Raw genomic sequence first — 26,134 nt, 5'->3', positions numbered from 1 at the left:
AGACACGCGAAATTTGGCACGTACTTCGATGCGACATGCCTTTAATAGGTTCCACAACGAAACATTGTCTCGAAATTTGGTAGAAAATCCGAAGAAATTCTGGTCGTATGTAAAGTACACAAGCGGCAAGACGCAGTCAATACCTTCGCTGCGCAGTGCCGATGGTACTGTTATCGACGACTGTGCCGCTAAAGTGGAGTTATTGAACGCAGTTTTCCGAAATTCCTTCACCAGGGAAGACGAATGGAATATTCCAGAATTTGAAACACGAACATCTGCTAGCATGAGTTTCTTAGAAGTAGATACCTTAGGGGTTGCGAAACAACTCAAATCGCTTGATACGGGCAAGTCTTCAGGTCCAGATTGTATACCGATTAGGTTCCTTTCAGATTACGCTGATACTATAGCTCCCTACTTAGCACTCATATACAACCGCTCGCTCACCGATAGATCTGTACCTACAGATTGGAAAATTGCGCAGGTCGCACCAGTGTTTAAGAAGGGTAGTAGGAGTAATCCATTTAACTACAGACCTGTATCATTGACGTCGGTTTGCAGTAGGGTTTTGGAGCATATACTGTATTCAAACATTATGAATCACCTCGAAGGGAACGATCTATTGACACGTAATCAGCATGGCTTCAGAAAACATCGCTCTTGTGCAACGCAGCTAGCTCTTTATTCGCACGAAGTAATGGCCGCTATCGACAGGGGATCTCAAGTTGATTCCGTATTTCTAGATTTCCGGAAAGCTTTTGACACCGTTCCTCACAAGCGACTTCTAATCAAGCTGCAGAGCTATGGGGTATCGTCTCAGTTGTGCGACTGGATTCGTGATTTCCTGTCAGGAAGGTCGCAATTCATAGTAATAGACGGCAAATCATCGAGTAAAACTGAAGTGATATCAGGTGTTCCCCAGGGAAGCGTCCTGGGACCTCTACTGTTCCTGATCTATATAAATGACCTGGGTGACAATCTGAGCAGTTCTCTTAGACTGTTCACAGATGATGCCGTAATTTACCGTCTAGTAAGGTCATCCGAAGACCAGTATCAGTTGCAAAGCGATTTAGAAAAGATTACTGTATGGTGTGTTAGGTGGCAGTTGACGCTAAATAACGAAAAGTGTGAGATGATCCACATGAGTTCCAAAAGAAATCCGTTGGAATTTGATTACTCGATAAATAGTACAATTCTCAAGGCTGTCAATTCAACTAAGTACCTGGGTGTTAAAATTACGAACAACTTCAGTTGGAAGGACCACATAGATAATATTGTCGGGAAGGCGAGCCAAAGGTTGCGTTTCATTGGCAGGACACTTAGAAGATGCAACAAGTCCACTAAAGAGACAGATTACACTACACTCGTTCGTCCTCTGTTAGAATATTGCTGCGCGGTGTGGGATCCTTACCAGGTGGGATTGACAGAGGACATTGAAAGGGTGCAAAAAAAGGGCAGCTCGTTTTGTGTTATCACGTTATAGGGGAGAGAGTGTGGCAGATATGATACACGAGTTGGGATGGAAATGATTACAGCATAGACGTTTTTCGTCGCGGCGAGACCTTTTTACGAAATTTCTGTCACCAACTTTCTCTTCCGAATGCGAAAATATTTTGTTGAGCCCAACCTACATAGGTAGGAATGATCATCAAAATAAAATAAGAGAAATCAGAGCTCGAACAGAAAGGTTTAGGTGTTCGTTTTTCCCGCTCGCTGTTCGGGAGTGGAATAGTAGAGAGATAGTATGATTGTGGTTCGATGAACCCTCTGCCAAGCACTTAAATGTGAATTGCAGAGTAGTCATGTAGATGTAGATGTGGCCGTTTCAATTGGACCCTAGATGACCGGAAAACTGTGGCCTGGTCAGTTGACGCCACCACAGAGCAGATAATTATTAGTTTTGTGTAAGGTTCATGGACACGTTGCAAATGTATTGGTGTTGGTGATGTTACAGTGACAAACGCACAGTGAGCTTCAAAACAGGTGAACCAATTTTAACAATTTATCACTACCGTCAACAAATGCTGCAAAACGTTGATTAAATAAAAGATAGAAATTGTTTTACATTATTACAACTGCTTCACTGCCACATTATAAAATGTTCTAAATTATCGTAACAGAGATTCCAGAAAGGAAATAATATTGACAGAAAGGGATTGGGCTATAGTTTTGAAGAAATTCTGCTGAAGGCCAATCTACGCATTGGTAATGTTTAGTTTGAAGCATCATTGCATTTGCCTAGGATGTATGACCAAATGTAGGAGTCCAGCTTGACAGCACACTTCTGATGAAAGTGTGGAGAGCATTCAGCAAGCTTATGAGCAGAGCACACAAGAGTCTTCTTGCCACACAAGCAGTGACATGAAGTTTCCCATATGACCGTGTAGTGAATATCATGGCAAACATTAGTCTACAAACCACATCAATAACAACTGTGCTAAAAGGAAATTTGATAATATCAAAACACTCTTCCAAATGACACCAGGGTAACTTTTCAGCATATTTGAGATTAGTGGTGCATAATGTGCACACCATTTGGGGACTTCATAACCTCCAGAAAATCATCAATCATGAAATATATTTACTTAAAGTAAATATGTTTTGTGTAATTTCTTATGAAAATGTGTACAGCCCAACATTTTGAGGGTCAATCCATATGAAGTGACCCAACGAGGGTTACTTGACCATTTTTTAAATATTTTGATTTTTTATAGGTGTCTACCCTATACCTGAGTAATTTAAAACATTTTAAAAAAATACTTTGCACCATTGTGGAATGGTGGGCAGTTTCATTTGTAAGCACATGATGGTTTTTCAATTTGGAGACATTAGCACTAATTTGAATATCTCTGCACTGGGTTAAGTCACAAAATTGCAATTGACATGATTGTTTATTCGTCAGAGTGTATTTTTATCTTCTAGCTGGTTATCATCAACTACTACCCTTATATGCAGCAAGAACACTGACAAATGTTTACTTAATTTGTTCTAAGTTTTTGAAATTTGAAAATCTTTAATTTTGTTATGTTTGGCACCAGTTATCTCCGGTGAGACTCAATATAAAAATTTGATTTTTGTACGCTTATATGATAGCAAAGTTCTGTAAAAATTTCAACATTGATGTTTGACTGTGAACAAAGGTATGAATTCTTGAAAATGATGAAATAAGTGACATTACTTCACAGTTGATCTTATGATTGTTGCTATGTAACTGACTTGTTGTTTCATTGTAATAAAATTTAGTTGTAACCTATATTTAGCTAACACTATCACCCTGTACGCAATTAGTATTATTTATTATAATAACAAAATACTGAACAATAAGAGTTTTTGTTTCAGTTCTATGTTGAAAAAATTGCCCACTTACATTTAGGTTTATTCTCAATTATGTAGCACATTATTACATGTTCAAAATGATAAAAGTAAAATAATAAACATGTGAAATTTATCTGTTGTTGAAAAGGCTACAGTTTTGTACACGAGTTTAGTCCTCAAGAAAAGTGTTTACAAGAGCTCAGTCAACAGATTTACAAGTCTACGCAGGAGCCAAGAAGTCAGTAGCGAGTGTCTACATGAACTATGTATCCCCATTACATTTTCTGAGTGTGGTGGTGGTGGTGCTGTCAGTCTGTTGAGAAACCTTTGCTAGAGTGGATGCACACACTTGATTGAGAGTGTAGGATATTTTAAGTGCTTCTCTCATGAGTGTAGTTTTTAATTAATTAACATAATTTTGAAATTTAATATTAAATAAATTTGAATGACTATCTGGAATGCAATAAAATGGCCAAACAGAGCTCTATTGTACATATTGTAAGTGAATGTGTCACGAAACAGTTTATGGGTTCAGTTTTAAGAAACTTAAAAAATGTTAATTGCTTTCATGAAGATAGATAAACTTTGTTTAAATTACAAGTTGGCGCTTCTGTATTAAAAATTTTGTGGGTATCATGAGAAAAAAATATATTCTGAAACGCAATCACATTTTTTGTAAAAGTGCAGTTATTAAAGCTTTGAGGGAAATAAAATTTGAACATCGGTTCTTGTGAAGCGCAAGTAAAACAGCTTCCCAAGTGAAAGTTAATGCAATTCCTGGAAATTCTCTATGCTCAAATTGTGACTTAAAAGTACTTATGGAGAATCCAGGATCAGAATCCTATAACCTTGTCAATGACATTTATATTCCTAATTATGAAGCTATTAGCAAATTGGATTTTGATTGTTCCAATTTACAGCTATCTCTTACTTCGCAAATAAAAAAAACTGAGTAGTAGAAAAAGAAAAGCAAGGTGAAATGAATTTCAGACAAAATTAGAAGAGACTAAGAATCATGCTTTAATAATGAAGATACACAGTATTTCTAAAAAAAGAGGAAAACCTACCTCCAGGATGACACAACACTGAATATTCGAGCTAAACTGAGAAATTGAAAAGCAAGTGTTCACTGACACCTAAAGAGGAAAAGTTAAAATTTTAAGTTTGCTCCCCGAGTCTTGGTCAAGAGGAAAAAATAGTTCACAAGTTCAACGTAGTTGATTGTTTGGTTCGACTAAACTGAAAATTAATGAAAGAGCAAGGCATTCTACCAGTTTTAGGAAAGAAGATAGGAGTCAGTGTTAAGTGAAGAAACAATTGAAAAGATCCAGCAGTTTTTTTTTTTTTAAGATGAAAATGGAACAATGTGCTCAGGCAGCAAAGATAGCAAGAGTTGTTATAAACAAAGTAACAAAGCAATAACGGCTACTGCTCTAAAATTTAAATGATCTGTATGTATTTTTCAAAAATGCTGATACTGAATGCAAAATTGGAACGTCAAAATTTTTGCAACCTTCACCCTAAGTGGTTGTTTTGGCTAGATCTTCAGGAACACACACTGTATGTGTTTGCTTATATTGTCAAAATGTAAACTGATGACTCCAGGAGCAAAACTCAATGATGTTAGCTACAAAGAGTTACTAGATTTAATGGTCTGTGACACTAACAACTGTGACTGCATGACGAGTTTGATAAATGCCATGGTAAAGAAGCCACTTTTGAATTCTTTAATGACTCTGAGGAGTTACCTTCAAACAGTGGATCACAACTGACAGGGCTGAAATGATAACAGTGGTTAAATCTCAGGAAGATTGCTTTGAATCTTTAATTGATAACTTAGAAAATATCAACACCACTTATGTTTCTTAACTCGGAAGCAAGTTTTTGGAGGACAAAAAGGCACAATTTTATGAAACTGAATGCACAGTCTTAGCTGATTTTGCAGAAAACTTTACATTTGTGGTTCAAGATGAAATAGAAGGGTATCACTGGGTCAATGACCAGGCAACAGTGCATCCATTTTTTCTGTACTTCAAAAATGAAAGTCTGCAATTCATCAATTTGCATTCTAAGTGACTACCTGGAGCACAACACTTTGGCTAGCCATGTGTTTCAAAAGTATGTAACAAATTACATAAAAGAAAATTTGCCCAAGGTTGAGGTGGTCATATACTTCTCGGATGGAAGTGGTTGTCAATACAACAACAAAAAGAATTTTTCAAATCTTTGCAACCAAAAGTGTATTTTAGGTTGCAGACCAAATGGTACTTTTTTGTCTCTTGCCATGGTAAAATTGCATGAAATGGAAGAGGAGGTATAACAAAATATGAAGTGAGCAAAGCCATCTCACAAAGAAAGAACACAGACCAAATTCTTACAACAGAGGACATGTATGTGTTTCCCAAAGATAATACTAAAGCCATCACATACTTTCTCAGCAAGAAAGAAAAGGTAGTTCTTCATATCAAAACAACACTTCAAACCAGATTTGAAATCTGTATAGCAATAAAAGGAACAAAGCAATTCTACACATTCCTTGGCATTGCAAAAAACTTAGTTCAATGCAAAGAAACATCAGAAACCGAAATTTAAGAGGATCACTGTGTTAGCAAAATTTAACCTCAGTCTTTAACACTGAATGACACAGTGGCATGTGTATGTGATAGACAATGGTGGCTTGCACAGACTGAAAGAATAAGGTTGGAAAACAATGATGTTTTTGTGCACTTTTACCACCCTGCCAACCCATGATCATCATTCAAAAATCTGCAAAGTTGGGTACCAATGAAAAACATTTTAAGAAAGCTTGAACTTACCACAGCAACTGGGAGTCCTTGTTCTATATCACTAAAGCTCTCTGAAGAAATAAGTCACTACTAGAATTAGGAAACACCGCATCTCGAAAGTATGATAATTGAAAACTACAGCTCTTCCATCATATAGACATAGAAAATGCACAAAATCAAATTTTTATAGTCGGTCCCATCAGAGATAATAGGCCCCAAACTTCACAAACAAATAAAGATTTTCAAATTTCAATAATTTATAAAAATTAAGGAAACATTTGTCAATGTTCTTGCTCTGTATAAGTCTAGTAGTGTACGATATCTAACCAGAGGAAAAAACCACACTCTGATTAATCACTCCGTTGTTATTTTTGGGTCTAAAAATGTGCATTTTCTGAGTTTACAATACCAAAACTTTGGAGGTCATCTTGACTGGTTAGTTTTGAATTTAGGGTATTCTGAGGAATAAACACTGTTGTGGAGAAGAGTTCCCTAAAAACAATAATGTCAACTGCAACACTGTGACATAGCTCAGTGCAGAGATATTAAAATTAATGCTAATGTCTCAAAGTTGAAAAGCAATCACACATATGAAAAGCAAAATATTTAAAAATGGTCAAGAAGCGAACTTAATTTTTAATCGATCACTTCACTTGGATTGACACTTGATGATAACACAGTGACTGGCTTGAACTGTTGATATCCAGTAGATGTCACTTTTTCCACAACTTCAAGAGGACTACCAATTTCATACTCCAACGGGATGGAGCCTCTCCACACTCACAAGAAAGTACACTAATTTTTTCAATAATGCACTGCCACATTGAGAAATCATTGTAAAAACCGCTGCAATTTGTTGACGTCTTAAGTGCCAGTTTGCACTGAGGTTTGGAGTCCACATGAAGCTGTAAGTGGGGAACTGTAACTGGGTACGCAAGTCAGGCCAATAGCCACGTGAAGTCAAAGGCAGATCATTTCCAATAGGAACATGCTTAGTAAATCATTGTTGTGTACAAACCAACCCTCAGGTTGATGACAGCTGAAAGTTACATTGTCTCAATGCAGGATAGGGTGCACAGGAACCCAGAACATTAGTCGACATTCTTGGTTTTCGAGATGGTAAGGTGTGATCCTATGTAACTTTTTCATGTGGAGAGACATGAAGGAACATTCTCACTTCCCCTTCAACTTGTGATATTAATGAGCTCGAAAACAGAATACAAATGGCTGTGACTTATGTTGAAGAAATCTTATATAAAAGTATATGACAAAATTAGCAGCTGTCTACACACTGACCTTCTGGCTGATAGTGGGCACACATCATTTGTCGTAACACAGCAAAAAACGTGAGACTTTTGTTAGTATTTGGCACTTTGTTCATATTTTGTAGCAGATTTGCACCAATAGGCATAAATATTTAAAACAAGTTTGTTCTTTATTATCAGACTGTATTTAATAAGGAAACATATTATCCAATGCAGAAACTTTAGAAGTGATTTTCTTCTAAGACAGTTTATGTCTTAAAGTCACAATCATGAAGACCTTTATTACAAAATTTTGGACTACATATATAATACCTTGGGTCCAGTCAGATAAACAACTAAAACTGAGTAAATCGAGAGCTAAACTAACTAAGAAGCTCTGTTTGCTAGCACACTTGAGAGCATCTGTTGTATGTTTGGTTGAAGACAATGGAGTGAACTCATCTAATATTTTCACAATCTAATGTCTCATGGCATTATCCTGGGGCAACATAGCTAAACTAAAAGTATTAATTCAATGAAAGTATACAATATGGATACTGTATAATGTAGACAACTACAAATCTTGCAAAGACATTTTCATTCATCTGTCTTTACATGCTCTTCCTTGCACATTTCCTTCTCAACTGACTACGGTTTGGAGTGAGTTTAAGCACTCAAGTGCAAAATTCTTCAACATGTAACCAGACCCGTATTCTTACAGAGTATATTTAACTGTCATTCTGTATAAATTACAGGCAGCCATATAAATTATCATTATTATCATTATTATCATTATTATTATTATTATTATTATTATTATTATTATTGAGTGTTATAATTATTTTTTATTGTTATAGTTATCATTGTACTACTGTTATAATCTCTATTTTTATTCTTTAACATCAATACTGCATAATACGTTATATGTCCTTAATGTTCTGTAGAAACTGTAACTCGTTCAATCTGAGTATGCCTGGTTAGGTGTAAGAGGGCCTGAAGGCCCTAATCTTGCCAGGTAAAATAAATGCACAAATAAATAAATAAATAATAAGCAGGCAGTTGATAAACAGCAGCTGTGTAGTTTAACTGAAAGCAACAATGTCAACTAGTCCAACTAAGCAAAACTAGTTTACAGGAAGTTTATAGCAGTTGCTTCTTTTTTGTTCATGTATACCTTGAGTCTCAAATAACTGAATGAAAGCAAATAGTGCTGAGGGACCAAGTAATCACTGAAAACATACTGAGTAAACACAATTGTCCAAATCAATATTAATATGAACACAAAATTTTATTGTGTTCACTAAAAGCTGGTTCCTGATAAAGCAATTGTTAAAAATTTGTTACAATAACATAATATTTGATACCGTTAGACAGTGGCTGCTTGTAAGTACGCATTTTGGGTGTTCACAAATTTTTAGACTTAGATCAACCTCAATGTATGAAATAGCATCTGCTGCATAACAGTTGTGATAATGAAAAAAATTTTACAACTGCAGCCACTGCCAATAATAATACTAATAATAACAACATGCATAATTGTCTGTTGAAAGAAAGACATGTTTTTGTGGAATTTTGTTGTTTTGTACATAATTTATTAGTGTTTCGGACAAGAACAAAATAATATATAAGTTTTCACTACTCTCCATCTCGTCAGCCAAATATTACTATTGTTAAAGTTTTATCACTCACCAAATCTCAGTTTCTGAATCAGAAAACAGGCATAAACCTCTTCTTAAGAAATGTCCTATTCTTCCGTATAGTCCACACAAAAGTAATATAAATACATGTTACACTGTACTGTAGGTATATATTAAACAGAGAAAACTATACTGCAGCATGAATAAAATTGCCTATTTATAAAGAAAATCCATGCTTCTGTTTTCTAATTGGGCAAATGTCTCAATCACTCTATGATTGAAGTCTTTAGTATGATTCACAAACTTTTCCTCAATTGCGAGCATTGCCAATGCCGAAAGCCTGTTCTCTGTCACTGTGTTTCGAAGAAAGGTTTTTATCCTTTTCATTGTTGAGAAACAACGTTCAGGTTCAATTGTTGTAAGAGGAGTAGTTATAACTATCCTCATTAGTTCACATAACTGCGGAAAAGTGTCTAGATCCAATTTGTTGTCTAATAGTAGCTGTAGAATTGCAACAGCACCACCTGCGCGTTGAAAGTCTCTTCTACTATAGAGTACTTCTAGCTCTGTTCTCAGCTGCACCTTCGATAACCAGGGGTAAATTTCAACAGTAATGTCAAGTTCTCTCTCAGGAAAATTTGTCGAAAAAAGAGAAAATGAGCTCACATCTAACAATTTTGATGCCACAAGGTGATTAGTGAATGAAAATCTTTCATTCATATGACTTATTATGGCGTCACAAACTTCCTTCGCATCTTCTACTTTGTTTTCTGATTTTCTTTTCTTTTGAATTTGTTCTTCACACGATGCCGAAATTTCTTCAATGGCAGTATTTCTTATTCCTGTAATTACATCTTCAAACTCCAATAAGTATTGTCTAGCAGTTATTGCTTCAACATTCCGATGTTGTAGTTTTCTGAAGAGCATGTCTGCATGTGGCATGAGCCTATGAAAAAATTCTAGCCAAAATAAGAACTCAGGATTTTTCAAATTGGAGAGGAGCCCATAACTTTCTCGTCTGGTTTTGTCATCTACACGGTCAGAGAGGGTAATTTCTCCTAAACAGTCTATCATACTTTCCTTGTTCTCTCTAATTGTGTTGACTGTCTGAATGTTAAACACCAATCTTGTAGCTGCTATCCGTGGTAGTCTAGTTTGCACAACTCTGTCTAGCACACATGTTCCGTGTGACGACCGGGAGAAATAAGCTGGAAAGCCTGAGAGATTAGAAAAAAATATTCTAGCAGATTTGTTTATAGATGCAGCTTTCTGCAAAACTAGATTAAGTTGATGAGCATAGCAGTGAATATAATAAGCTCTAGGATACATCTGCTTAAGCCTTGCCTGAACACCATTGATGCCTCCACTCATAACAGCAGCACCATCATAGCATTGTGCAATCACTTTTTCCTTCTTTCCATCTGCATGCTTTTGCAATTCAGAATTTATCACCTTAAATAGCGTCTCAGCGTCCTGTGCGTCAGGGTTAAAGAAGCCCCAAAACCTCTCCACAACAGAGCCATTAAGTTCGTATCTATACACAATCACAAACTGTTGCATGGTGGACACATCTGTTGTTTCATCTGCCATTATAGCCAAATAATGCGCATTTAAAATTTCTTGTGTTATAATTTCTCTGCATACACTTAGCATACAATCCAGAAGTTCATTTTGAACTGTTCTGGATGTACCTTTAAACACAGCTGCTGTTTCTAAGTGTTCCTTCATTGAGCCATCAATAGCACTTACTAAATTTACAAGCCCACGAAAGACTCCTGGATTTTCTGGATCTTCCCTTTCATCATGACCACGTAAAGCTAACTCAAATGCACCACAAAATTTTATGCAGTCTATTAACCTGGAGAGGATATGTCTATTCCTGTCCACTTGCTTGTTATGTTTCCTGACAGATTCTCTGTATACACTGTCAAGCTGAGTACTTATGTTCACTTTACCAAGCACTGAGAGTTCAATGTTTGCATTTTTGTGTACATGAGAGTTTTCATGCTTTTTTATTTTTTCAGACAAATGTACAAGATCTCTAACACCTTTATTAGTCCATGAATTGACTTCCAGGCTGAAAATCAGACATGGGAAACAATACAGTGCCTGTCTTAAGTTGCACCCACACAGCCACTTATGCTTGTCATACAATTCTTTGTTAAATGTTCGCTTGTAGTCACGCTTAACTGATTTTGTCACATTCTCAATCAAGAGATCTGGTCTGGGGGGCCCTAGTTCCTTTGCAGCTAACTTGTCCTGGTAATTTAGTTTTCTGTTAGCTCTTAAAATCGATTCAACAGAGTTCATAATGACCCTGCACATAAAATCCGATTCACTGTTTCGTGTCCATACTGTCACCCACACAGCCCCAAATCAACTTCAAACACACACTGTCGTTTATGGAACTGATTAAATTTAGGTGTCTATCAACATAGTCACCTGACTACAGGTAAATGAAACCAACTAAACTGATACAGTCTTCTGTTAGGAATAAATATACGATAAAATCCTAAAGTTAATATGTATAAAACTCCTACAGAAACTCACGTAATAAGTTTTTTGTCAGTATAACTACAACCTATACAGACGTCCGATTTAATTTACTATACAACGTGTGAATTGGCACATCTGACAAGTGTGCTGCCACCTAATGGAATTGCCAAGCGAATGGAAATATATGGGCGTATCTAGTGGCATTTACGTAAACTTCTAGTTGAGTTGTAACGCATAGAAAAAAACCGTGCACACTGTTCATCTGATTCGCATGTATTTGACCCATGAGACAATTACGTCAGGCCAGTTGCGCATGCGCAGCTGCTGCTTAACACGTGCACAACAGAAGGTGTGCTCGCGCGTCTGACGCCGAGTTTCAAGGTGCGGATAGGCTAAACTGCGATTTTCCGATATAGGTGATTTCTGTGAATACTACTTTTTCGGTACTGCAATTTGCCACAATTCAGGATCGCAGTTAACGAATTCCCAACTTTTCTCCCTTCGCTCTCTACCAAGGCCGAGCCCTACGTGAGTGACAGATGCCACCGACAGAGCGCGACAGCTTCAGGCAACAAAACCCAACCGCAGGTATAGTTCGAAAGTGTCGTACGTGGGCGAAATCCGTGGCGTTGCTATTCTCTGCTACAACTCGAGACGTTTGAATTCAAACATGCTTGAATCTTGTCGCTGCAGCACACGCGACAGTGTGTGCGGAAGCCCCGTGTCTTCCCGGCAAAGCAGTGGAGCGGACGCGACGTCAGCTATGGAATACTAATCATTCGATTTTAAGAAAACTATTATAGCTTGATATCTTTGCCCGATAAAGGTCTGAATTTATTTTCGTTATTCGTCATAGTTACTGTGTTTCACGAAACTGAGAAAACATAGCTGCAAGAAATTTTTAAGAATTTGCAGAGATAAAATCACACTGTGTAGACTTTCCTTATAGCTCATTTACGGCCATACGTTATTGCTTATGAAATGTAACCAATATATCTAAACTGTACTTAAAGTTGAGACCGAAATGGTACCTCTTTTCGTTCTTGAGATTTTGGCTGTTATATCCGCGGATGGGTCGCTCGCGGAGCGCCCGAATCCTTTCCTGCGCTTCGGGAATCAAGTGGTCGTATAAATCGTTTTATCTCCTAAAACGGTTCAAGGCATCGCATCAACGTTTCTTGAGAATGACAATACACAGAAAGGGCTATTTTTATCACATGATTAACACTAGATAAGTTTTTGTAAACGCGTGAGCTGAGCGAAAACATGGCTCCCTATAAATTACAGCATGAAGTTTTGTCCCAATAGACGTCTGAGATCTAGAATGTCCGATAAGCGATGGCGTCCCGGCTGTTAAAAATTTTCGAGACCTGCAACTTTATCGACTTTAGGTCCACGTACTATATAAACTTCTCTCTCCTTACCTTTTTTTTTTTTTTTTTTTTTAAAAAACCCTACACATTACTGTCTTAATAACCTATTGCTCAGCCACACGGCATTGACTGTGTGAGCGTTGACCTCAGTGATTACGTAACCGCTTATCGCTTTCTGTTTACAAACATTACAAGCGCAGACGCGTGCTGCTATAAAGACTACTACAGCACGCGTCCGGAATAACATCCCACACTGTGGACTCGGAAAATTCTGACCGCTAGCGTGAGCCGAGAACCGCTGGTCGTACATTGGGAACATTGTCGCCTGTATAGGCGGTTACTTGTCAGGACCTACGGTTAACATTTCAATAACCCAACTGACAAAAAGTTACGTAACATGGTATTATTAATATTCCATCGATTCTTCCACAGTTATTACATGATACAGGAATGATACGCTTGCCCACAGGCAAAATTTCATATAAAAAAAGTCAATAGCAAGTATGTTTTACTTATGTTCTTCCCTTGACTTTAATTTTGTATTAATGGAACAAGTGTGAAAATACTAATATTGTGGTGTTGAGAATCTTAATACAAATTACTACATCTACATTTATACTCTGCAAGCCACCCAATGGTGTGTGGCAGAGGGCACTTTATGCGCCACTGTCATCACCTCCCTTTACTGTTCCAGTCGCATATGGTTTGCGCAAAGAAAGACTGCCGGAAGCCTCAGTGCGCGCTCAAATCTCTCTAATTTTACATTCGTGATCTCCTCGGGAGGTATATGTAGGGGAAAGCAATATATTCAATACCTCATCCAGAAACGCACCTTCTCGAAAACTGGACAGCAAGCTACACCGCAATGCAGAGCACCTCTCTTGCAAAGTCTGCCACTTGAGTTTGCTAAACATCTCTGTAATGCTACCACACTTACCAAATAACACTGTGAGGAAACGCGCCGCTCTTCTTTGGATCTTCTCTATCTCCTCTGTCACGCATAGCCCTTCTTACGCTAACTTTGACATCGTTTAGCTTTGCACTTAAATTTGCAGTGAAGCAAATTACTACACAGTAATGTAAGAGTAACAGGTTTAGATTACGGATTCTAACCGCATTCTTATGTTCACAGGCATCTGAATCACATTTTTCTGTTGCCTAATATACCGATAATTTGAAATACCATTGACAAGAAGTGGAGAAGTTGCTACAGCATCCTTACAACATCTTCCTCAGAAGTAAGGTTAGTTTCTAAATTCATAAAATAATGTAGTGATATCATTTATGCAAAGTGTGAAATCTCTTCCCACTCAACTTCTTTCATTACCAGAAATATTAGCAGTTGTATAATGTGAATTACATTGTTAACAATTGAAAGCAGTATAAAAGTTTAATAATCCTCATGATTTTCCAGGCTCATTTCCCATCTTGATTACTGGCTGCTCTATGTACCTCTCCACATTTAGAAGAGATAATTGTGAAGATTCAAGATGACTCTTGAGGAACTCACAGCTTAAGAGAGCCATAATTTATAACATAAGTGTGCAAAATCAGTATTGGTACAGTGAATCACTGAAGTCATTACATGATTTGAAAGGGATAATAAATGTGAAGTACACCTTGTTTAAGTCACCCTATACCACAATTTTCTACTGTGCATTTAGTGATAACGACTTGCTAGTGTGCGATATTGATCTGTCAATCTCTGCCACCATGTAATTGTGATTGTGATAACAGAGTGACCTGTAGCGTAGCCAAGGTCATGTTAGGTTGGAAGACTGCAAGTTTTAAGGTTGATAATGTGCAAGTGAAAACAGTGGAAAAAACTGCTCTTGCAGTTGGCACTAGATCTAGTATTTATGCAATATTTGAAAACACAGACAAATGTTTAACTACATATTGTACTGTCTGAAAAAAATATCCATTTTGTGAATACAGTTGTTAAAACATTTGATAAATTTACATAATAGACACCAGATTGCATTTTTAGTAGTTTATGTTCGATGTATGTGTGTAATATGCATCAATATACTCATCAGAGCCTTATCCATTATCTGTTTTCTGAAATTACCCTACAGTTTTAGCTTTTATTATGAAAAGTATGTTTAAACATGTCAAGAAAATTCCAGTCTGCACTATAGGTCTACCTATTAGCACAACCTTTATTTGGCTTTCACATTCACTGGTTGCACAAATTCTCAACCGAGTATAAAATTTGTCTCGGAGCAAATTAGCATCTTGGCTAATTTCTTTTTGAGCATAAGTATGTAATACATCCATATCATTAGAGACAAGGTTCTTAGAATGAAATAAGAATGTAGGTCAACAGATGCCATATGGCATCTAATATTAACCGCACTTTTTAGTTGCTACTTGTGACTTGTCACAGAAATCACAGTTAAGACTCGATAGAATGTTGTAAAGAAACACAGTAGTATGAACTTAAGCCATCAGATGGCACAGGCACATGGTGTTGAATGTTAACTGCACTCAACTACTTGTCACTGAAATCCCAGCTAGAGTCCGTAGCATGGCGAAAGGTTCACAGAAAGAAGTACAACATTTGGCCAACAGACGGCACACTGCGTTGACTGTTAAACGCTACTTGCGACTCCTAGTTGTGACTGAAATCATAGTTAGAGTCTGTTACAAATATCACAATAACAGCTTTACAGATAAGCAATTTTGGCTCACCCCTATTTCACGGAGTCTAGAGGGGTAGTGTGGAAGATTTAAGAGCTGTATATTCCAGGTTACTGCATCTGTATTACGTTTAACAGCAGACAATGAAAAATAACCAATAGATACCAAGGTGTCAAAAGTTTGGGTGTTTATGTGCTCTTACACAGCAGCCACTGTTGGCAACAGACAGTTTTCTCTACACAGGAATTTACTAAGCTATAAAACCTTTCAAAGACATATAGCTTAATCCAAAAAAATAGTGACTGCCAACAAACTGAATCAAAATAATTAAAAACCTTGCAAGATGACAATGTAGTTGTACTGTGGCCATGTTGCTGCTGTTGCTGCTGCTGCTGCTGAAGGTGTGATCTGGCATGCTCAGCCAATTTTGTAGCTGCAGCAAAAGCTCGAGGGCAGCAAGGGCAAGCAAATGCCCTTTCGTCTTCCACGCCACCATGTGTGCGGCGGTGGGCAGCAAGATGTGAAGAATGAGAGTAGGTCTTGCCACATTCTGAGCAGGAGTATGGACGTTCTCCAGTGTGAGTACGTGAATGTTGTGCCAATTTTGATGATTCTGCAAATGCCTATGGAAAGAAGTTAATATGCAAACTTAAGTATCAGTGAGATATGACACACACACACACACACACACACACACACACACACACACACACACTCACACTCACACTCACACACCTCCATATTAGTACAACACACGTCTGTACATATTACACAAAGGAGACTGCAATAATGGGCAATCTTACAAATTGGGAGCAAAACTTGCAATGATAAAATTTGGTGGAGAACAGCCAAACAAATCTGACTTTAAAACTGTTCTGCCAGCTGGAGCTACCTGTGAATGTGCACCGCCAACTGAGACAAAAAATTTAGTGTAATTACTTCTTGACTACTTAACACATTAGGCTAATGCGGCTTAGCTAACCACATATGTTTATACCATTGGGAGAAAGTCTTTAGAAGAGAACTGCATGGACACAGCTCAAGGGCTTACTTGACCCCAAGTTCCATGCTGTAATTTCATTGCCACATGGTGTCAAATCCCTGGGAATTAAACTTGTATGATGAATTCCAATAACATATAAGATATTTACTGCTTTGCGATAAACTCGCACGACGCGTCCACATGGTGCCTTTTTCTGTCCAACTTTCCTCATGTGGGTGAAATGCGATTTTGCTTTTATTTTCTCCGTTTTGTTTATTTACATAAATTTACTACTGTTTATTTTGCCAGTTACAGTTATACATGTACAATTATGATGTATTTAGGAGGAAAACACATAAAATAGACACACTCTTATGTTGCCTAACAAAACAGGGTGTCCCGCATAAAACCGGTATGCCTCACATACCAGCTAATCATCTCTAGTCAAATTGTCTGAAGTGGCAACACTGCCTCAAACATTGGCTGCTTTACACTGTGTATTTTTATTTAAGGAGTTCGCTAAAAATCAAAGTGTATGCTGACAATCTTAGATTGTCTATTGTCAATCTTAGAAGGAACATAACTAGAGAAATTCACATTGATACTATTATCTATTTATTTTCAGTTAGTTCATTGTTACTTGAATCTTGGGTGTGAGGTGTACTAGTTTTATGTGGAACACACTGTATTATTGTTTTTAGTTTCAGTGTATGCTTCAACACAGTACTGCATAGTAAACAAATGGCATTTCCTTTCTTGTGTGACATGGTTAGATGCTAATCACAGCTCCATTGTCACTTTGTTTCATGAAGCTGCAAGTGGGGTTTTGCAAGATGGCAGCCTTCGGGCTATGTGCAAAACCATGTGTGGGAGCTCACTCACAAGTATTTGAATACATATGGTTATTTTTATTTATCACACACCCTGATACCATGCAAGTGGATGCTAGGTGGTAATGGACGAAGTCTCTGCATAGTTTACAGAATGCTGATCAGAAAATTTATAAATGAAGTACACAAATGAATTTACAAAAAAATAAAAATATTGAGACAGTGTACAAATAAATAACACATTGCAGATAAAACTTCTCGACTACTGCAAGGAGCTCCTGTGCCCTGCAAAGAAACCTTTCAACTTGAATACTTTGAGTTTATCACCATTTTTTCCAATTGTACTGGAAGCCTATTGAAAATGAAATCTGCTGTACAGCTGCACACCTTTCTGTATTACTATAGCAAAGCATTATCTAAGTGCATATCGTTTTTCCATTAGGTGTTCACTAAATGTTTAGAAGTCCAAGGCACCTGAACAATAGTCTACAAGAAGCGATTCTTGAAATTTTCCCGGCGTATACGATTTTTGATGAGGTTTTGGGATTGCAGCCGGATCATGCTGACTTTTTGCCACAATATTTCGGCTGGCAACCATCCAGCCATCTTCAGGCAAAAGTCTGCCACTCACCTGAAGATGGCTGGATGGTGAGCTGATTGCATCACTTGATGATAAGATCATTTCATGCTCTCCCCGCATACTTGAATTCAAAATGTTAAGTTCGTTGAAAATACTGGAAGAGTTCCCCATCTCAGAACACCAAATGAGGTTTTAGAAGATCCACAGTAACCAAACTTATCATCATTAGTTTCACAAAATGCAAGTGTTTGTCTTTTAAAACTATGGTAAGTATCTTCCCTCTGGAAAGCCAATGGATTTTGCTGTGGAATAACACTTTATGATCTGCATCCATTTCTTTACGAAGTTTCTCAGTCACGATTTTCAAGGATGAGTTTCTACATTATTGATAACTGAAACAATCGTTTAGATGGCATCAACTAAATCATTTCTGTCTGTACTCTTCAACATAAGAGATAGTATGTAAAAAGCAATGAATAGTTATTACTGACGGGTTTTTATTCTGTACAGAAGTGAGAAGCACCTTTGTATTTTCTCTCATTGTAACTATGCCATCAGTACATATAGGAAAGCAGTCCATCAACCTTGAGTCCATTATCTTGAAAGAAACTCTGAACAGCAGCATATACACTGAAGAGCCAAAGAAACGTACACCTGCCTAAAATTGTGTAGCGCCCCCACGAGCATGCAGAAGTGCCGCAACATGATGTGGCTTGGATTCTACTAATGTCTGAAGTGGTGCTGTATGGAATTGACACCATGAATCCTGCAGGGCTGTCCATAAATCTTTATGAGTACGAGGGGGTGGAGATCTCCTCTGAACAGCACATTGCAGAGCATTCCAGATATGCTCAATAATGTTCACATCTGGAGAGTTGGGTGGCCAGCAGAAGTGTGTAACTCTTAAGAGTGTTCCTGGAGCCACTCTATAAGAATTCTAAACATGTTTGGTGTTGCATTGTCCTGCTGGAATTGTCCAAGCCTGTTGGAATACACAATGGACAGAAGTGGAAGCAGGTGATCACATAGGATGCTTACATAAGTGTCATCTGTCAGAGTAATATCTTGAAGTATCAGGGGTCCATATCACTAACTACACGTCCCACACCACTACAGAGCCTCCACCAGCTTGAACAGTCCCCTGCCAACACCCAGGGTTCGTGGGTTCACAAGGTTGTCTCCATACCTGTACATGTCCATCTGCTCAATACTATTTGAAACGAGACTCGTCCGACCAGGCAACATGTTTTCAGTCATCAACAGTCCAATGTTGGTGTTGAGGGGGAGGGGGGGCAGGCGAGGTGTAAAGTTTTGTGTAGTGCAGTCATCAAGGGACACGAGTGAACCTTCGGCTCCGAAAGCCCATATTGATGATGTTTCATTGAATGGTTCACACGCTGACACTTTTTGATGTCCCAGCACTGAAATCTGCAGCAATATGCAGAACAGTTGCACTTCTGTCACACTGAACAATTCTCTTCAGTCGTCATCGGTCCCATTGTTGCAGGGTATTTTTCTGGCCGTAGCAATGTTGGAGATTTGATGTTTTACCAGATTGCTGATATTCACAGTACACTTGTGAAATGGTCATACAGGAAAATCCCCACTTCATCGCTACCTCGGGATGCTACGTCCCATCGCTCGTGTGCCGACAATAACATAACATTCAAACTCGCTTAAATTTTGATAATCTGCCATTGTAGCAGCAGACTGCGCCAGACACTTCTTGTCTTATATAGGCATTGCCGACTGCAACGCGTATTCGCCTGTGTATTCGAATATGCATGCCTATATCAGTTTTTTTTTGGCACTTCAGCGTGTATCAGCTCCAATGGCGATTGTTTCCAGTTCTCAACTAAACAGGTATTGCTCAATAACTCCTGATTTACACAACAACAAAAAAAAAAAAGCACAACTCTCAGAAGATAAGAACTAAGTGTTTTTAGAAAAATCACTGCTTTCATTTAATTGTAGTGCAAATTACATGTTAAGTTTTCTCTAAAGTTACTCTGAATATTAACTAACATGCCCACAATGCAGCGATTAACTATATCATTTGATAGAAGTCTTTTTGAAATCTATTCAACTGCTTCCTGTCCCCAACACAGTGGCAAAAATTTCTTTACATGTGAGTAAAATAAGGTTGCTGACATGTTGGGGTTTCTGTTTCTTGGCAATCTTATCAGAAATTTTGAATGATGCCAGAAGGACTTCACCTGAGAGTTTAACTCTTATTTCCATCATGACAGAAGATGAATGGAAGTACACATATGTTGAAAATACTCTAGTGGTTGTTAATTAATGCTGTCATGCTTTTGTTGCCAATGACTTTTCAGCTTGTTATGTACCACAAACCCATTTAACAACACCACATTACACCAATCATTTTGATGTAGGCTTGCTCACCTCATCTATTCAAGTAAATCTGAAATTTATATATTCTTCTTTATAGTGACGGTAATGCTGGAGCTTGCTTGATACTGGGTTTATATTTTTATGGTTATCAGATGACAAATATAGCACAATTTTTGTTGTCTTTCAAACATTAGTATATTCATCACAACTTTCCTCTGACAGAGAAAAGCTGAAGGCTTACTGTGATTTACTATTCGTTTATTTTCTACAAGCCATGAACTTAGGTCATGAACTGTACAATCTGAAACTGAGCCAATGTTGCACACAACATCCCTTACTACCAAGCTAGTGTCATCAGCAAACAGAAATATTTTAGATTTTCCTGTATATAAATAAGGAACAAGAGTGGCCCCAACACTAATACCTGCCCCCCCCCCCCCTCCCATTTGACCGTAACCCTCCTTGACCCCCATCACAGCTGTCTGTTGTTAAAGTACGAGGTGTGTGTGTGTGTGTGTGTGTGTGTGTGTGTGTGTGTGTGTGTGTGTGTGTGTGTGTGTGTGTGTGTGGGGGGGGGGGGGGGGGGGGGTGAGGGAGGGATTCTGAGCCCCTCCCCATATTCCACAATTGTCCAACTTCTGGAGCAATATTTTGTGAGCAACACAATCAAATGCCTTAGTGAAATCAAAAAACATGCCTAGTGTTCGATACTTTTTGTTTAATCCACCCAGTATATCCATCCATCCAGGAAAATGACCATTCTTAAAGAAAAAACTAAAGTTTTGGCTAAGTACAGGGCTATCAAGTGCAGCACAGTACTTTAATATTCTGCTAGGTATTCCATCATATCCATGACAGTCCTTAGACCTTAGTGGTTTAATTATTGACCCAATCTCTCCATTGGCAATACTACAGAGGAATATTTCAGACACCAGTCTCAAAAAGGCATTTTCCAAGAGAGTTAGATGATCCCCTGTCGAAACTTAAGTTTTTACTTAATTCACCAGCAATGCTCAGAAAACAATTGTTAAATAGTGTACATATATCTAAGTTATCAGTAACAGAAATATTTTTTTACGAACTGACTTTATATCGTCGATCTTGTGCTGCTGACCAGACACTTACTTCACAACTGACCATATGATTTTGATTTAGTTTCCCTATTTGCGTACCACATACTCTTTGCCTTCCTAATAACATTTTGAAGCACCTTACAATACTGTTTATAATGGTGTAATGTAGCTTGATTGTGGCTACTTGTAAAAATTTGATATAATTTCCACTTTGTTCTACACAATATCCTTATCCCACTAGTAAGTCACCCAGGCTGCCTTTGCTGCTAGCACCCTGTTTAGAATGTTCTAATGGAAAACAACTACAAAGATTATGAGGAATGTGTTAAGGAGAGCATTATATTTGTCATCTACACTCCTGGAAATTGAAAAAAGAACACATTGACACCGGTGTGTCAGACCCACCATACTTGCTCCGGAGACTGCGAGAGGGCTGTACAAGCAATGATCACACGCACGGCACAGCGGACACACCAGGAACCGCGGTGTTGGCCGTGGATTGGCGCTAACTGCGCAGCATTTATGCACCGCCGCCGTCAGTGTCAGCCAGTTTGCCGTGGCATACGGAGCTCCATCGCAGTCTTTAACACTGGTAGCATGCCGCGACAGCGTGGACGTGAACCATATGTGCAGTTGACGGACTTTCAGCGAGGGCGTATAGTGGGCATGGGGGAGGCCGGGTGGACGTACCGCCGAATTGCTCAACACGTGGGGCGTGAGGTCTCCACAGTACATCGATGTTGTCACCAGTGGTCGGAGGAAGGTGCACGTGCCCGTCGACCTGGGACCGGACCGCAGTGACGCACGGATGCACGCCAAGATTGTAGGATCCTACGCAGTGCCGTAGGGGACCGCACCGCCACTTCCCAGCAAGTTAGGGACACTGTTGCTCCTGGGGTATCGGCGAGGACCATTCGCAACCGTCTCCATGAAGCTGGGCTATGGTCCCGCACACCGTTAGGCCGTCTTCCGCTCACGCCCCAACATCGTGCAGCCCGCCTCCAGTGATGTCGCGACAGGCGTGAATGGAGGGACGAATGGAGATGTGTCGTCTTCAGCGATGAGAGTCGCTTCTGCCTTGGTGCCAATGATGGTCGTATGCGTGTTTGGCGCCGTGCAGGTAAGCGCCACAATCAGGACTGCATACGACCGAGGCACACAGGGCCAACACCCGGCATCATGGTGTGGGGAGCGATCTCCTACACTGGCCGTACATCTCTGGTGATCGTCGAGGGGACACTGAATAGTGCACGGTACATCCAAACCGTCATCGAACCCATCGTTCTACCATTCCTAGACCGGCAAGGGAACTTGCTGTTCCAACATGACAATGCACGTCCGCATGTATCCCGTGCCACCCAACGTGCTCTAGAAGGTGTAAGTCAACTATCCTGGCCAGCAAGATCTCCGGATCTGTCCCCCATTGAGCATGTTTGGGACTGGATGAAGCGTCGTCTCACGTGGTCTGCACGTCCAGCACGAACGCTGGTCCAACTGAGGCGCCAGGTGGAAATGGCATTGCAAGCCATTCCACAGGACTACATCCAGCATCTCTACGATCGTCTCCATGGGAGAATAGCAGCCTGCATTGCTGCGAAAGGTGGATATACACTGTACTAGTGCCGACATTGTGCATGCTGTGTTGCCTGTGTCTATGTGCCTGTGGTTCTGTCAGTGTGATCATGTGATGTATCTGACCCCAGGAATGTGTCAATAAAGTTTCCCCTTCCTGGGACAATGAATTCACGGTGTTCTTATTTCAATTTCCAGGAGTGTATCTCTAAACATCCTGCCATTCTTGTTCCTTAACAAGGTTTAAAAAAATTCGCTATTGCTGTTGGATTAGCTTTCCTACATAGTTTTTAATTATATGCAACATTTGTTTGAGTACAAAAGCTTTTTCATGTTAAAATTTGTGCATAATGTTAAAATTTGTGCATAACTAACCGAATGGCCATCTAGTAATAAAGAATTAATAAAAATATTGTCTATGGCTGTGCTACTGTTCCCCTGCACACTGGTTCGAAAAAACACAGTCTGCATCACATCATATGAGTTTAGGGTATCTACTAACATCCCTTTTCTTGCACAATCATATACAAAATTAATATTGAAGTCACCACATGTAACTAATTTTTGGTACTTTGGTACTTCCTATAAAGTGAACTGAGAACCCTCTCTAGCTTGAGCAAAAATGCCCTGAAGTCAGAGTTAGGGGACCTATAGACAACAACAATAATTAGAAGTTAGTTGCACAAAATTCAACTGCCTCTGCACAACATTCAGGTGCCTGTTCAGTGCACAGTTGTGATACACATACAGACTCAAATTGAATACTGTTTCTTACATACATGGACACTCCCATATTCTGCAAGGAACTCCTTGTAAAACAGCCAGCTAATCTGTGCTCTGGTAAAGGAAGCCTGTGGATTGTCAAATCATTTAACTGTTGCTACGATATACCAATAATGTCAAAGTCAATGTCTACAAGCACTTCACTAACTTTATCTCTACTACCTTTTATATCAATTCCTTCTCTACTTGGATACCTGACCTTTTCTGAAGGTGATTCCTTTGTTAAAGGGACTTCTGTTAAGTAGGGTATACCTATCAGTTGACTTCAATCTAAGAAAGGTGCAGTTCTAACACCAATTACTACAGGAATTTTTCCACGAGTGATTCCACTACCACCCACTACATTGTCACCTATAAGCTTTGCCAGCCTCTCCTTCCAATACCTATTGAGATGCAGGCCATGCCTAGTGAAACCTGATCTATTGATACACCCAACTGGCACCACTGGAATTTGAGCCATGCCCTCAGCCATTGATGCCTTTTCTTCTGGGTTGTAATGATGGACCAACGTCTCGCCCACTGTCACCTGGGCTCTTCAGTAGTAGTGTACTCACCCGATGATGGCCGGACGTCTCTGGGCCGAAATATCGTGGCAGAATGTCGACGGGATCCGGCTGCATACCCGGAAATTATTAGAAGAACAAATATGCCGGGAAAATTTCAGAAGTCACACTGTCACAATATTCAAAAGGAAATAGTTTCCTTCATCATGGTAGCACTGTGAAAGTTTCTCGCAGAATTCCAATCAGCGCTGTCAGTTCTTGTCTGTGAGAAGGCATAGTGCCCAATAATGCACAGATTGTACAGTATTCAACACTTCAATAATGATGCCGACTCCTTGGATATTCCAATACAGTTTGCAATACTCTAATATTTCGCTGGCCTTACTAAATCAAAGTTTAATGTCCCCGGCAGTGATTGGATGTCTGCTGCATGTTTCATCAATAATAGTGACTTTTCCAGCTCACAACCATGCCACTGATTTACAGTAGATCTATCAACAGCATTGTCACCATAAACAGCCTTTAAACCATGATGAGTATCACTAGGACTCACTTTCCGAATAATTAAAAATCTGATAACAATGTGCTGTTTAACTCACGGCACAACACTAGAACATGTCCCCATACACCTGCTATTCAAAACACACTGGATAAACCAAACATATTAAAACTGCACATTTTTATACAGGGGAATGTCATCTTCACATGCCACCTAGAACATTTCTCAAGGTCATTTTGATTAAGTTCTTCAAGCAGGTGTACATTACTTTTCAGCTTACCCTCATACAAAGCTGTCCACAATGAGACTAGTGGACTAGTGAATTGCACACACATTAAACTACTGAAACTAGTACAAAATTTTATTAAGGAGGGAAACTTAAGACCTGTGATGACTGATTACCAAGAAAAAATGACTGAGATGATGATGTCAACCGTTTTATACATATATAGCAAACAAAGAGGAATAATCCAGAATTTCCAGAAACCCCACTTTGAGTATCCACGGACATTTTTTACTAACACAGCCGACAATACTGACAGAGTCTAAGACAAAGGTGGCCAGGAAACAAAAGATCGAAGAATGCTGCTCACCGCAATAAATGAGAATTTTTTTTGTGAAGATTTTTGATGGAGTGAGAGGGAGTTCAGTCTGCAGAAGCACATCAGACACTAAAAATCTTGTGGCACATTTGACACGTATTTGCAACATGCCAATGTATCACAACACAGAGGATGAAAAACACTATTGGATACATCATTTATATTACAGTCTACGTCTTTCAAAATAATGCTGCAAAGGGCAAGACATCAACGAAATAATCAATTTTTGAAAATATAATATAGTCAGTGGAAAAATGGTCCTATCAGAGCACAAAAAAGGTGAGTATGTTCCTCTTTTAAAAAGACTGACAGAAAAGAGGGGAAACAGTTGCCTCAAATCTTTATTTTGCTCCCCATCAAAAATTTTGGCATATCAACACATTCATGCTCTTAACAAAGAACATTATAAATCATTTTATCCAGTCTCTCTTTGTAGTCAAACCTTCATACTCAGCATCTCCTTCTCACTGGCACTGTCTACATACGTTTCTGTCCCACTGTCTCTTTTCTCCCATAGCATATGAGATGTGCGAGTAAAAAATGAAAGTAACAACACTGCAAGTGATCTAGCAATGCTATGTTGTTCTACTTGTGTGTCGCCTGTGTGTTCATCCCTTCCAGATGCTCAGCCTGAATTTCAACTCCATACAACCATTATGTGATTTTTGAGACCGCCATTACTGAAGTTGTGATTCTGTTGTGTGTTATGAAAATGGAACAGTGGAATTTATGACAATATTATGCAATTAAGTTTTAAGTTTAATTTGAGGAATCTGCGAATGTGTCCTCTGAAAACTTAAAACAGGCCTATGGGGAACTTTTTTTTTTTTTTGGACAGCTGAGAACACATTGAAGATGAATCTC

General features: G+C 38.8%; 1 protein-coding gene and 1 long non-coding RNA gene across 7 annotated transcripts in view; one reads left to right on the top strand and one right to left on the bottom strand.

The window, feature by feature from the left end:
• Positions 1-26,134, bottom strand: part of LOC126354394 (zinc finger protein 239-like) — a 73,488-nt gene that overhangs the window by 13,572 nt on the left and 33,782 nt on the right. For all 5 annotated transcript variants that reach the window (XM_050004000.1, XM_050004004.1, XM_050004001.1 and 2 more), the window contains exon 4: positions 15,827-16,114. In XM_050004000.1, the coding sequence (XP_049859957.1) occupies positions 15,827-16,114 (288 nt within the window). The remainder of the gene's footprint in view (positions 1-15,826; positions 16,115-26,134) is intronic.
• Positions 12,078-14,894, top strand: LOC126354397 (uncharacterized). 2 transcript variants are annotated; one of them, XR_007565318.1, is made up of 3 exons: positions 12,078-12,301; positions 13,981-14,091; positions 14,263-14,894. It is a non-coding gene; the product is annotated as an uncharacterized LOC126354397 (long non-coding RNA). The 2 variants fall into 2 exon arrangements; XR_007565319.1 differs by lacking the exon at positions 12,078-12,301 and adding an exon at positions 12,913-13,235.

Source organism: Schistocerca gregaria, chromosome 3 (assembly GCF_023897955.1).
Source record: "Schistocerca gregaria isolate iqSchGreg1 chromosome 3, iqSchGreg1.2, whole genome shotgun sequence".
Lineage (NCBI taxonomy): Eukaryota > Metazoa > Arthropoda > Insecta > Orthoptera > Acrididae > Schistocerca > Schistocerca gregaria.
The sequence above is the reverse complement of the archived record's forward strand: the minus strand, read 5'-3'. Positions and strand labels throughout refer to the sequence as shown.